At 36.3% G+C, this 13,054-nt stretch overlaps 1 protein-coding gene across 1 annotated transcript in view; it reads left to right on the top strand.

The window, feature by feature from the left end:
* Positions 1–10,605, top strand: part of PCLO (piccolo presynaptic cytomatrix protein) — a 323,756-nt gene extending 313,151 nt beyond the window's left edge. Inside the window, 3 exon segments of the mRNA XM_054514979.1 lie at positions 107–241; positions 860–1,005; positions 5,535–10,605. Coding sequence (XP_054370954.1) covers positions 107–241; positions 860–1,005; positions 5,535–5,675 — 422 coding nt within the window. The 3' untranslated portion in view covers positions 5,676–10,605.
* Positions 10,606–13,054: the final 2,449 nt, after the last annotated feature.

Genomic DNA, 13,054 nt, shown 5'->3' on the forward strand with positions numbered 1-13,054 from the left:
AAAACAAAACAGAAAAAAATCCATAAAATTTTACTTCTCTTCAGGTTAGAAAGATACATTTGGTTTCCTCTCACATTAATGAGGGTTGCTTTTTCTGCTTTTCCAGGTAAAACACAGGTTATGGGTGAAATCAAGATTGCATTAAAGAAGGAAATGAAGACAGATGGAGAACAACTGATAGTAGAAATCCTCCAATGCAGGAATATCACATACAAATTTAAATCTCCGGATCATCTTCCAGGTATCACTAAGAAAACAGCTTCATGATACTTTGAGAACATTAAGTAGGTTGTATCTTAAGTCATTTAACATCATCACTAAAATCGAAAATTGCTTCTTTGCCAGGATGACATATTCTACAGGATTCTTTTTGAGTTAATTATTTTCTCCTATGACCAAATTTAATGAAAGTAAAAGCATTTTCTAGAAGCAAATTAACTCTCAGAAGTTAATCTTCTTTTTAATTTACTTTTTATTTTTAAAACTTAATCCATTTTTAACTTTAGTGAAAATTATAAATCCCTAGGTTACAAAAGAACAGGTATAACTAGTAGAGGATTGTATTTTTGTGAAAAAGCTTTTTAAAAACAAAAATCTCATGTTCAAATTGATATTTTCATACAAAGATAAAGATATCAAGGTATTTTTCCCTTCAATGACAGTATTATAAACACAAAGTAATTCCTTTGGATTTAGTGGGATGGGATGTGGGATTCACATTTTACGCCATGTGAGTGAGAACAGAATATGACTTTGAAGAATATAATTTTTTCACAAAAATTCCCCTCTGCTGAAATCATTAACAACAAAGATGATTTAAAAGCTTCTGTATTTAACTCATTGAACTATTTTTCCCCAGACCTGTATGTGAAGCTGTATGTTGTCAATATCTCTACCCAAAAGAGAGTGATTAAGAAGAAAACCAGGGTATGCAGGCATGACCGAGAGCCTTCGTTCAATGAAACATTTAGATTTAGCTTGAGTCCTGCTGGGCATTCTCTTCAGGTAATTCTGCATTATATTAAATCCTAATTTTTGATGTTGTCTGTGCTGTGCTATAGACATCTGAGCTCCATCTACTACCTCAGTTGTTTGCTGAAAAGAGAAAACTACAAATAAATTAACACAGTTATATAATAATGAAAAATATCAGACTACAGGAGACTAAAACACAGGAGAGGGAAGCTGGATTAAAAGATGGATTACTCCATCACACCACACTGAGGAAGGGTATTTATAGATCAGGCCTGAAAATTTTAGGCTTGATCTGTTCTTAAAATCCCCCAGAGAAGGGAGTTATACATGTCTTCCAAGAATAATTTTCTATGTATTTAGAAAGTATAGTGTAATATCAAAATCAAATATGTCATATTTTTAAATTAAGCTCACTCATCCTTAATTATCCTCACAAAGTACAGAGGAAAACTGATTTGCCTTCTTTTTAGTTAAAAAAAAATAGGGTTTACAGTGAAAGGCTGTTATCTTACCTCTCCTCTCTATTTTCCAGGCTGAGTCAACCAAATTTCTTTGCTATGTCCTTTTGCCTAAATGCTTAATCATTTTATCATTCTCTCAATTTCTCCAACTTCTTTAAAAGTTGTGGTACCTAGAATTTTACACAATAGTCTCATTATTATTTTACATAATCTCATATGCTGAGAATTAATGATTATGCCAAACCAGATATTCTCTGGTACATTTGTAATGGAGTTGACTTTTTGTCAGTCTGTGACACATCAAATCATTCATGGAACTGGTTCAAGAATAGTCCCCCTCCTGTGTTTTAGTTGCTTAGACAGATTTGGTCATAAGGCCAGACTCGCTTTTTTTAGACAGATTGAATTCAGTTCCTCTACCTTCATTTATTTTCACATTAGGAGATAACAAGTACAAGCCATGTATTCAGAAACTTCTTCTAGTCAGTGGAGAGGGATAAGCAGTTCAAGGAGTATCTGCATGCCAACTCTAAAAGTCAGTGGAAGGCATTGTTGGGCACACCAGCATCCAGTTAATGAACCTTTAAATCTGTCAGACCAACCTGAATAAGACAGCTACATTGTGGTGACTAAAGTTAGTCTGGATAATCTAAGTACCATAACCTAATTATGCTTATTGCTTGTATCATTAACATTACAAATGGATGTTACTTACAAAACAAGACCCCCTAAAAAACAGATACTGTTTTTCCTGTGTTAAGGTGTCCTAACATCTTATTGTTTCAATAGCCTAAAGAAAAGGATGTTTAAGAATTGACATTTTCTGGGAAAAGATAAAATTATCAATAAAATCTTGCTAAAGTTTAAGAGCTCCCATAAAAAATTTGCTTCCAGTGGTGGTTTGAAGAGGAAACCATATAAGGTAGACCAGTTAAGAAGAATTCACAGAGTCCTATGGAAAAATAATCCATGAGGTTTTAAGGAGGGAGATAGTGAGTGACACATCCATAAGAACAGTTAGAGTGAGACTTGGCAGCATTTCCTCTGGAACTCTGTGATATAAAGACAAGAGGGGACTGAGGGGAGACCTCATTGCGCTCTTTAACGCGCTCCTGAGCGGAAGCAGAAGGGCAGGCGCTGATCTGTTCACTGCTGTCACCAATGGCAGGACTCAAGGGAACAACTGAAACAGTCAGGGAGGTTTAGTTTGTACACCAGGAGATTTTTTTTCACCCAGAGGGTAGCTGGGCACTGGAGCAGGTTACCAGGGAAGTGGTCATGGCACCAAGCCTGACAGAGTTCAAGAAACATTTGGACAATACTCTGAGGCACATGGTGCAATTATTGGTGTGCCCTGCACAGGGTCAGGAGTTTGATTCAATGATCCTGAGTGATGTCTTTAAACTCAGTATATTCTACAATTCTTTGATTCTATGGTATGTGCTGATGCTGCACACCAGAGCTAAGAAAGAGAATGAAGGTCATAAAAATATCCTGTAAAAGTATCAAGGAAAAAGTTTAAAACGAAGAAAAAATGTTTCTGCTTCATGAGAATTGGAGTTTGAGCTGTAAAATATATTGCCTTTATATATTCTAAGTGCTAAATAATTTCAGAGAAAAGTACCTGGAGAAAATTATAGGAGAAATGTACAGATGAAAGACATCAAATTCTCCTAAATACAAACTTACTGCCTGTGAGTTAGGATGGTCCACAGACCTTAGCAGGTATTTTGAGTGAGTGTAACTACTTAATTGCTTTGTCCTTATATTCTGCCTTATACACTATCCTCTGCACTTTTGCAAGCAAAATATTTTTTCTGGAGAGAGCTTTAATCTGACTCAGTGCATTTGTTTTTATGTGCTCTTCAAGCTCAACAGTCTATTTGTTCCCATGGCAAAGCATGAACCTGGATGATTTGAATGCTGAATTTGAGTGATTTAGGGCCAAAGAGATAGACACAGTCCAAAGACATTTAGGGGAGAGGGAAATTAAACAACCCAGAATTTATAGAACAAAAATGGAACTGGAAGATGATGGGAGAAAATAAGATCAGAGAGAGGGAGTAAGATGAGATCAAACATGATAATAATGAAAGATACAGTGTAAAGAGTGATGAGAATCAACCAGAGGCAGAAATTAAGACAAGGGACTGCAGTTTAAAAATCAGCAGCAAGAGCTGTGAATATTCACCATAAAAATGAATCCAAAGGATGTTGAGGAAAAAGAAAAAAGAAAAAAAATTAAGAAAAGCTTGAATTGTCTGGTACTGAGAATTGGGAATAAAAAAGAAACAAAACCCCTGGGGTTTAAAAACTAAGACTAGCTGATCCAGGATAACAAGACTGGAATTTAAGGCCTAGAACACAGCGGAACAAAGGATGAGAGACAGACAAGCTAGAGAAGACAGATTCTAGGGTTCCCTCTGGGAGGAGTAGGGAGAAGGATCAAGGACAGAACTAATTAAAAATTGGATAAAATTTGTCTATCCCAAAAACTGTTAATTGTCTCAGAATGAAAACATTCTGTGGAAAACATTTTGACAATTTTCAGACAGGCACTTTCCTCAGCCCCTGGCAGTTTTTTCTTCGCTTCTCTGATTTCCCTGTTCCTTGGCAACTCACCTGGGACCCTTCTGGAAAGCACTAAGCTTCTGGCTCCTGGCTCACTGCAATTAGAATTGCAGTGTTGCAATTAGAAATACATGTCCTATGCAAGGATAATCAGAAAAACCCAGAAGAACAAATTTCACAGATGTTCTGGTTTGGCTTTCCAGCTTCTGGGCAGTCCCTTCTTCAGCTAACACCAAAACTAGGGACCTAGAAAGCCATCAGCAGTGGAGCAGGCTGCCTATTTTCCTCAAGGACACATTTTCTGATGAATGGAATTTCCTACAGTTCAATGTCTAAGAGTTTTCCCTTCTCAAGCCTTTTGACTAGTAGCCATTAGGTTTCTAAACTGTCCAGGTTGCTGATTGATATCAAAGCTGGACAAGGAAGTAGGAAGCTTACTCAGAAAAATATTTGCAAATTTCTTCCCTTTTGAAATTTATTTTAAACTTTATTTGTAATGTAAAGTTTGCATTTTTTACATTGCTTTCCAAATCAGAATAGAAACTTTCTGAAAATGGTGAAGTTCTTGATTACAGGCTTCTACAGACCTGTTACATTTCTACTGCCATGTGGTTTCAGCAGAGTACAAAACCCTTGTGTTCTGTCATTTTTCTTCTAGCATAGATCTTTGAAATCAAGCAACTAAATGCTCGTTTTTCTCTCTTGCTGGTTCACATGGAGAGTGACAGCCTCCTCCCATTAGCAGTTACTTCCCTTGCTTGTTGCTTGTTGATGTCTGCTTAGTAACTGAATATTACAGACCTGCTGCTAATGCTCTCATGGAGATGCAAATCTTCATTATTTCTTTCTCTTTTTGAAAAACTTAGGAAGTTTAAAAAAACCCCCAAAAAACCCAAAATCAAAAAAAATCCCCACACTGTACTTCTTAATTCAGTTACTGAAGAATTAAGAAATGCTAAAATTTTTCTGAATATGTAACTATAACTCACGCCATGAATTATACATATTGTCAAATGCATTTTCTTAGAAATATGTATAATGAACCTATAGATTCACAGAATGAGACAAGTCCTTCAGAAAAGTGTATTGTTTGCATGGCACAAGCCTCTTTGGCTGGAAAATATGTACTTGGATGACATTTCACAGAAAGCCTTGTACATCCAGTCTGCATCAGACTTCCACAGACTTAACAGGAGCTGCTACTTCCCTTGTACAAAGGTTTATCTTGTAACTTAAAACTTGACCTTATGCTCATCTTTGGTAATCAGCAGGTGAACAAATTGCTCATTAACATTCAAGATTGTCATCTTCTAATTGCTATGCCCCATGAGAAGGAAAGAGAAGCAGGAGAAGACTCAATTTTCACAGAGCTTTCTGTGAAGGCAAAGGTGACTCTAAAAAGCAATGGTCAATGTTTCTTTTCTGTGCATAGCATATTTGAGCTCAATATCATGAATCTTTCATGTTTTGCTAGTATTATGTTACTGTGCACATTGGTGATGATGATGATCATTATTATTTTCACAGATCCTGCTTGTCTCCAATGGAGGGAAGTTTATGAAAAAGACACTGATTGGGGAAGCTTATATCTGGCTTGACAAAGTGGATCTAAGGAAAAGAATAGTAAACTGGCACAAACTGTTGGTCAGCTCCACACAAACACACTGAGCAGAGCTGTCTGCTTAGGGCACAAAACATGCAGAGTCTGCTCTAAACAGAATCACTTCAAGAATATAGTTTGATATCATTGTGTTTAGCTAGTCTTTCAGATTACAAAGTAGAAAAGAGCAGTCTCTGGGCTACAAAGCACACTTAAATGAGGGCTAGTACACTTATTTTTGCTGCAAAACACAGCAAAAGGAGAAGAAAATCTGGGCCCAGAAGTTAAAGTGAGGCTGTTTGAAACGAAGACTGATAAGAGGGCTCCATGTTGTTGGACTCTTTGTGAAGAGAGTAACTGTGAAGGAAATGAAGAAGGCTGGAGGCAGGCGCTAACGCAGAGCTCGGCTGCAGCTGGAGAAGTGTGATGGGAAGTGCAGTCTGGTTTTCTGTGCAACCAGAAGGAGATCATTTTATGCAAAACCACCTAGGGTGACTGAATTTCCAAAATCTCACTTATTGAAAGTGTAAAACTTGCTCCTCTGCACCTTAGGATCTCTGATAATTTGCTGTAGTGAGATTACGCCACTTGACACAACTGCAAGGTGTTTGCAAAAGTGGTAATGTTATTTTACATTACTTTTTTCCTTCTTTCTTTTTTCCTTCAAAAACTAGGCTGTGGAGGATCAGATCTAATTGTTTCATTTGTTTCTGTGTGTTAACAATGGATATAAACCACTCTCCTAGAATGTGATGAATAAAATTATACAAACGGTCTATAACTTGGGATGTGGTTTTAAAGAGAAAGGACAGGTTATAAACTACACTACATCAGAAAGATAAAATGCAGTTTCAATGTCAGTGACACTGTGTTTCACCTCATCCTTTGAGTCAGAAGGTCTGAATCAGTTTGAGATTGAAGGGACTTAAGCACTGGGACTGATGCAGTTATTTCAACCAGTCCTCATGTTTTTCAGCAATCAATCTTGCTCTGAAACTGTAGAAAGAATGAATTTTAGGCTATTTTGTGGCACTTGGGAGCAGCAGCCCCACCATGCCAACAGTGACCCTCTCAATGCAGGGTCTGTATCAACACTAGTGACACATTTGGAATCTAAGGGGAAGGGACAGCAGGGCAGTTCCTTACTGGATGCTGCTGCATCAGAATGAAAAATACCCTCTTGCCATCTCAGGTGAATGTCTGAGTATAATCCACCCAACAGCATGGCTTCTTGGTGAGGAAAGAAATAAATAAGAAGGTAACTTGCAACTTTTAAGTCTGTGTCAGCACTTCCAAGCATCAAGTCCCTTTTTCAAGGGTTTGAAACCAAGCAGTTCGCTCACTTGGGAAGAAACTACTGCCTGCCATGGCTTAGGCTGGCTGCTGTATTTTCCCTTGTGCCATGTTTGAAGAAAGGAGAGCTTTTTCTCTCGTTCCTAAAAGTATAGCAAGTTTGTTAAAACCCAAGAATCAATAGTACTAACTCCCACATTACTCAGAAGTCATTTAATATTTCACAGCTTCAATAAAAAGTAGTTTCCCTGGAAATATGATCTCATGACCTTTGCATACTTAAAAAGAAAATTAACACATTTCTGCATGTCAGACATTTATTCTTCTGGCCCAAAAAAGACTTTCCAGTTTTCATTATATTATTTGATGTACATTGTCTTATATTTTCTGGATATACGTAATCCATTTCCACAGGTTGTGCAAGACCAGCTGAAAATATTCTACTGGAAAATATTATATGCTTAAAAAAAAAAAAAAAAGGAAAAATAAAGCTTAGGTTATTAAGCAACTGGATTGACTGTGAAAAAGCTACACTATTTAATCTGGTAACACTTCCCACATAGTTTTTTTGGTTTATGTTTATCAACTTAAAATATCAGCATGGAACAGGAATGTGAGAAGAAACATACAAATTATATAAATGATACACACACCAAGGAAACTCCTGTTGTTCATAACCTGCTGGTAGCCTGCTTAACTTGCAAGCAGAGCAATCTTACCAAAATCTTATTAGCTGTCTTAAAAACACAACATCACTGACAGTGGAAGTAAGGTGTGTGCTTTAATGTTGAATTTTATGCTTTCACCAGTATATGTATACCCTACCTCTCATATATTTTAAGAACAGTCCTCTGGAGTTATTGTAAAAATTCTATGTTTTGATGTTGTATCTGTTTTTATAAGAAAATACTTCAAAGAAAAAATGCCCGACTGAAACAAAAAATCCTGTGTGGATACATTTGACATAAGTGTTGCTCTCTTGGTGGGTTATCTTGCATTCCTGATGACTATACTGTGTTTGTACTTTGAAAAAAAAAAGATCTGCAAAAAAAAAAAAAATCAGTGTGAAGTGCAAGCCATGAGGTGTGCAATTTTGTGCAAACTGCTGGTGATTTTGCTCTTGCTAAGATTTTCTACAAAGGCAGCAAGTCGCACTGGTAGTTGCTATGGAGATTTCTGAGAGGAAGGAGCAGTCTGTGGCTGCCTGACTGGAAGCCTGTAATCATCATCTGTGACTGAGGACGTGGCCAGGCGTGCTTTGCTCTCACAGCCCTACAAACGTGGCCAATATTTTATTGAATACTTTTGCTGAGTGAGGCTGTAGGGGACAGCTGCCTTTGAGGCTAATCAGCTGTCGGACACTGGTTTAATTCAAGCATCTTTGGTTCTCTGAACAACACCCAGAAATGTTTCTGCATGTTGAAAGGGCAGTTTTGGACTCCTGTCATGGGACACAAAGAGTAGAGTTAGTGAGGAACGTGGCACTGCCTTGGCCAGCTGCAGCAGGACTGGGGCTCCTTCGGGGCAGGGCGTGCGTCACACCTGGGCACACACACTTGGCTTTCTGAGGCAGCAGCATGCAGAGGTCAGAGAATGCCACCAAAGCGTGCCAAGTTCCTTTTTTTGACCAAATTTCTAGGTTGTACTGAAATCACTCTATGCAACACAGGTTCATGTTTGAATGCATAGTTTCTTTTTTTGTTGTTTGTTTGATGAATGAAGTCTGCAAAAACTCTCATGACAATGTTTTTAAAAAAAACCAATCAAACAAGGACTATTAGTATTTTTTTACTGTTTTTGTATATATCTCAGTATTTTTTTTTCTTTTTCCTCATTAGTTTTTGTTTATTTTATCTGGCCAAATGTGCTTAGATGTGGCAACAGCTTTTATCATTTCTGAGTGATTGATTATTAATGAGTTCACATATTCCTATGATTGCTTTGAAGATTCATATTGCAGGGAGGCAATAGGAGAGGCATTTAACTCTTTTGATTCATAAATCTTCTGAGAAAACAGAAACTGAAGCTGCTTCTTAGTTCAAGCCTTGTAGAGTGGAAACAAGCTGAAAAATGAGCAAAAGCACAGTGTGTGTGTTTACAAATGACAGGGATTTATAACATTATCATTGTTATTAGTATGCACAAAATGAGCAGCAAACAGCCATTTTTTTTTTCCAGTTTAAAACGAGACATGAGAGTTACTATGATGAATGTTGAGCTAGTTCTTTATCATTACAATTTAAAGGGATAGTATCCAGGGGCAATGAGTGCTGCTTCTTTATTATCACCCACAGTTTTACATTACATGGATCCTGTATGGAAGAACCAAAAACCAGTTTAAGTCAGTCACAACCAATCTGCTGACTTGAACTGGCTTTAAATCAATGCCTAGGAAATATTTGAGTTATTTTTCTGGATGCTGGATGTTTGCATGGCTACATTGTGGGATATGGTAGCTGGTAACCAGCTGATATTGATTCATACTTTGAGAATGATGATGAAGAAAAAGAAGACATCTATTATATTGTAAGCTAGTGTGAGCCCAATAGAGATTATTTAATTAGGATTTAGTTTCATGGAGATATCATAAAGATGTTAATAGTATTTTTTTAAATTATTATTTGAATCATAACTGACACTATTTTTAACTAGTTTATTTTCATTGCTACGATGTTGAATGTCCCAGATTCATTATTTGAGTATATATCTAGATATGTACATACATATGTGAATAGCAGAGAAAATTTGTGTGAGTGTAACTTATAAAGGTAATTAAACAGAGAGGAAATTTAGCATATGTATCCACCTACATTATATTTAAACACTAGTCCTACATGCCCTGTGAATTTTCTGTACACCTGGCATGTAGGATGAATTGCTCTTTATAAATACATATTGCCTTTAGAAGGAAAATAGGAAGAATAAGTGACCGGATACTCTCTCTTTAAACCATAAGAAACATTTTAATGTTTTCTATATGTTCTGTTTTATTCTTTTGAAAAAATTAATAAGCAAATATATTGATGAGCTCAAAAGTTATAATATATATAGATATCCATAATTAAAACTAGATGATTTGATGAGAGTCATTTTCTTAATTTGTTACCCTGTAAATAAATATACATTTTTGTAAAACAAACTGAGTTTAAATTATTAACTCCATTTGACATCCAAGCATGTGAGTGTGTCCTTATTTGATTGTATCTTATAGATGTTCAGTGATGTGCTCAGGTGCTCAACAATGGCTGACTAAAGTGTGTGCTGTCATGCTACAGACAACATGTACAGCAGACACAATGTTTAAAAAAATCCAAAAAACACAAAAAAAAAAACCCTGCAAAAAACAACAAAAAAAGAAGAATAGTCCTTGGGCAAATGTAATGTTTCCACAGTGAATGTTGCATGCATAGGTGGTGATTTGTTGATATTCATTTTGTTTTGAGTTTTTTTTTAATTTTCATTTTGCTTCCAGAATCATCAGAAAAAATGAAAACAAAACAGACTTGTTCTAAAAGTTGTAAAAACTGAAACAAAAGCAGTATGAGATTGTATAAAAATGCTTGTAAATCTGTCCCAGTTTTCACTTTATGTATAAATCCATGCCATGGTTTTGTGATTGTATACAGGATGTATCTTGAGAACTTATGCAAATTGTGCTCTATAAAGGCTGTTATCCCAGTCTGACAAATAAATATTTAAAATATGTGGTTTGGGTTCTTTTTCCTCATTAACATGAAAACCTATTTTGCTGGTTTATATTTCCCATTTGTTGACCACAGTGGTTTTATGGTGCTGCTGTACACATTGCCTATATTCTTCTGTCCTATTTCAGCATTAGCAAACCTCCCAGGGTATAACTTATCTCCCACACTTCATTTTGAAATAAAGAATGGTTGGTTCATCAGAGCTTTTTTCCAAACAAGTCAGAACCAGAATCACATTCAGCTTGTTGATATCTTCATACAGTTTCAGCTCTGGCATCCTCTATAGGCAACAAATATATGTGAATACAACAGAACAGTTTAGGAATATCCAGGGGTTTGTCTCCTCAATGTGAAGAAAAGATGAATTAAAAATGTAGCTATACTCTGCATCCTTGTAAGTTCCTGATGGAGACATAATAAGAAAGGATATGATAAATCCTTGAAGGATTTTCTCTGGCTCTTCCCTCCAGCAGAAAGAAGGTTTCCAGGAACAATATATTTTAGACTTTGCTATTATAAACAAGAAAGCATTTTCTTTAAGCAATCATTTTTGTAGTATTGAATTTTACCTGACTCCTATAACATTTGTGATGCTTTCCCATTGAGACTGCATTTTTGAGCCATGTCTAGATCTATATTCATTATATTCGTATAGTTTCTCTATTTGTACAAATAATTTTAAAAACCCCAAACATGGCCCCCAAGCAAAATAAATTGTTGTTGTAGTCTGGCACCTGAACATATAGACTAGAACTATTTTCTGTGAGTTGATGCCTTTTTCTCAAAAAAAAATGTAATGAGAAATAGACAACAGCTTTGAGGATGCCTCAAGACCAAAGCTGCCCTTTTTCTCACTACAGCACTGACAAAGGCTGACTTTTGTTAATGCCCATCAGGAAAGAAACTCAACTTCCCAAAGATGAGCCTGTCTCAATCACTAAGGTATGAGTTCAAGGCACTTTGGGTACCTCTCTCTGAGAAAATAGTTATGATCACAATAAACACTTTGCCCCATACTCAGCCCAAATTTTTGGCATCCTCTTTTATTTTGGTAAGGGAGATCCTGCTCAGCATACTGGCCCTCTGGAAATGGTTAGAAAACATTCCTGAAGTGTTAAGGGAGAGAGAGCTGACTGGAATTATCTGCTGTGGAAGCTGTAGATTTATCTGAATCTACCTCTAGGAAACTAGCTTACAGACAGAAAATCCCAGTGTCCCTTCACAGACACAGAAAGAATGATTAAATAATATGCTTCTTTTTAAGTAATTAAAAATATTTAACAAAAATATGTGTTTACTTACTCAGAGAGCGCAGTAAAGTATGCATGAGCTATTTCCTCACATTGCTGTTTGTAGGGTTTAACTTAGAAGCTATGATGTAAAACTGGGAATTGGGAATGCTTTTAAAATAAGCTGGACTTAAAATTCATAGAGAAAGAATTTACTTAAAAATATACATAGAGATTCAGCTTAGCATTCTGACTGTGAGGACCAGTCTCTCTGAAACTCCAGCAAGAATATCTTCAACATATATCTTCAACTTTATTCTTTTCATAGCATCATGAATCATAGGATAATTTTCATTGGAAGAGACCTTTTAAGGTCCTGCAGGACAGAGGACAGGGGCATGAGCAAGGACATCTTTGATGACATAAGGGTGCTCAGAGCCCCATTCAATCTGACCTCCAATATTTCCAGTGATGGAACATCTAGCATCTTTCTGGGCAAACTGTTCCAGTGTGTCATCTCCCTTATTGAAAAAAAAATCTTCCTTTTATCCATGCCTTTATTTTGTAGTTTAAATGGTTTCTTGTTGGGAAGGATGAAAGTTTAGCAAGAAAGTCTCACAGATGTGTATGCTTGGTAGAAAGAGTTTTGAATGTAGAATCTGAAGAAGGAATAGAATGAAAGCAAGTTTTGATATAGAAAAAAAAAGAATTACTGAGCCAGTCTTAATGGATAACTAAGAAGGCAAAGGGTGTGTTAGTTAGAAGGGGTTTTTTATGGCTTAGAGCAAAGGATAAACCCACCTCAAACAAGATGTTTTTACCAAGTAAAAAGATACCTCAGGCAAAGACTGCCAATGTTACAAGGAGAAAAAGGTCTCAGAATTTTCCCCTGAAAACAACTTCTAGCTTAAACTGTAATGTACTAACTTTTAATGATTGGAGAATATGAATGAATATGGTAATTATAGTAGTTATGATAGGCTATAGGTAAAAGTTAAGGTATAGATTGATTCTTCTGTATTAAGATGCTCAACAAAGTCTATAATGCACTGTAACCAAAATTAAAGAGTCTTCAGGCTTGCCTGCAGCTGGAGCTGACAGCTGTAGGCACAGCTCTGTCACCCATGACCCTGGCCTGCTCTAACATCTTGGATGGAATAAACTGCATTTTGAAGAGCTGCATCCCTCATTACGGCTCCTACTGTTTCTTTTAGTTTGAAA

This window comes from Molothrus ater, chromosome 5 (genome assembly GCF_012460135.2).
Source record: "Molothrus ater isolate BHLD 08-10-18 breed brown headed cowbird chromosome 5, BPBGC_Mater_1.1, whole genome shotgun sequence".
In the NCBI taxonomy this organism is placed as follows: domain Eukaryota; kingdom Metazoa; phylum Chordata; class Aves; order Passeriformes; family Icteridae; genus Molothrus; species Molothrus ater.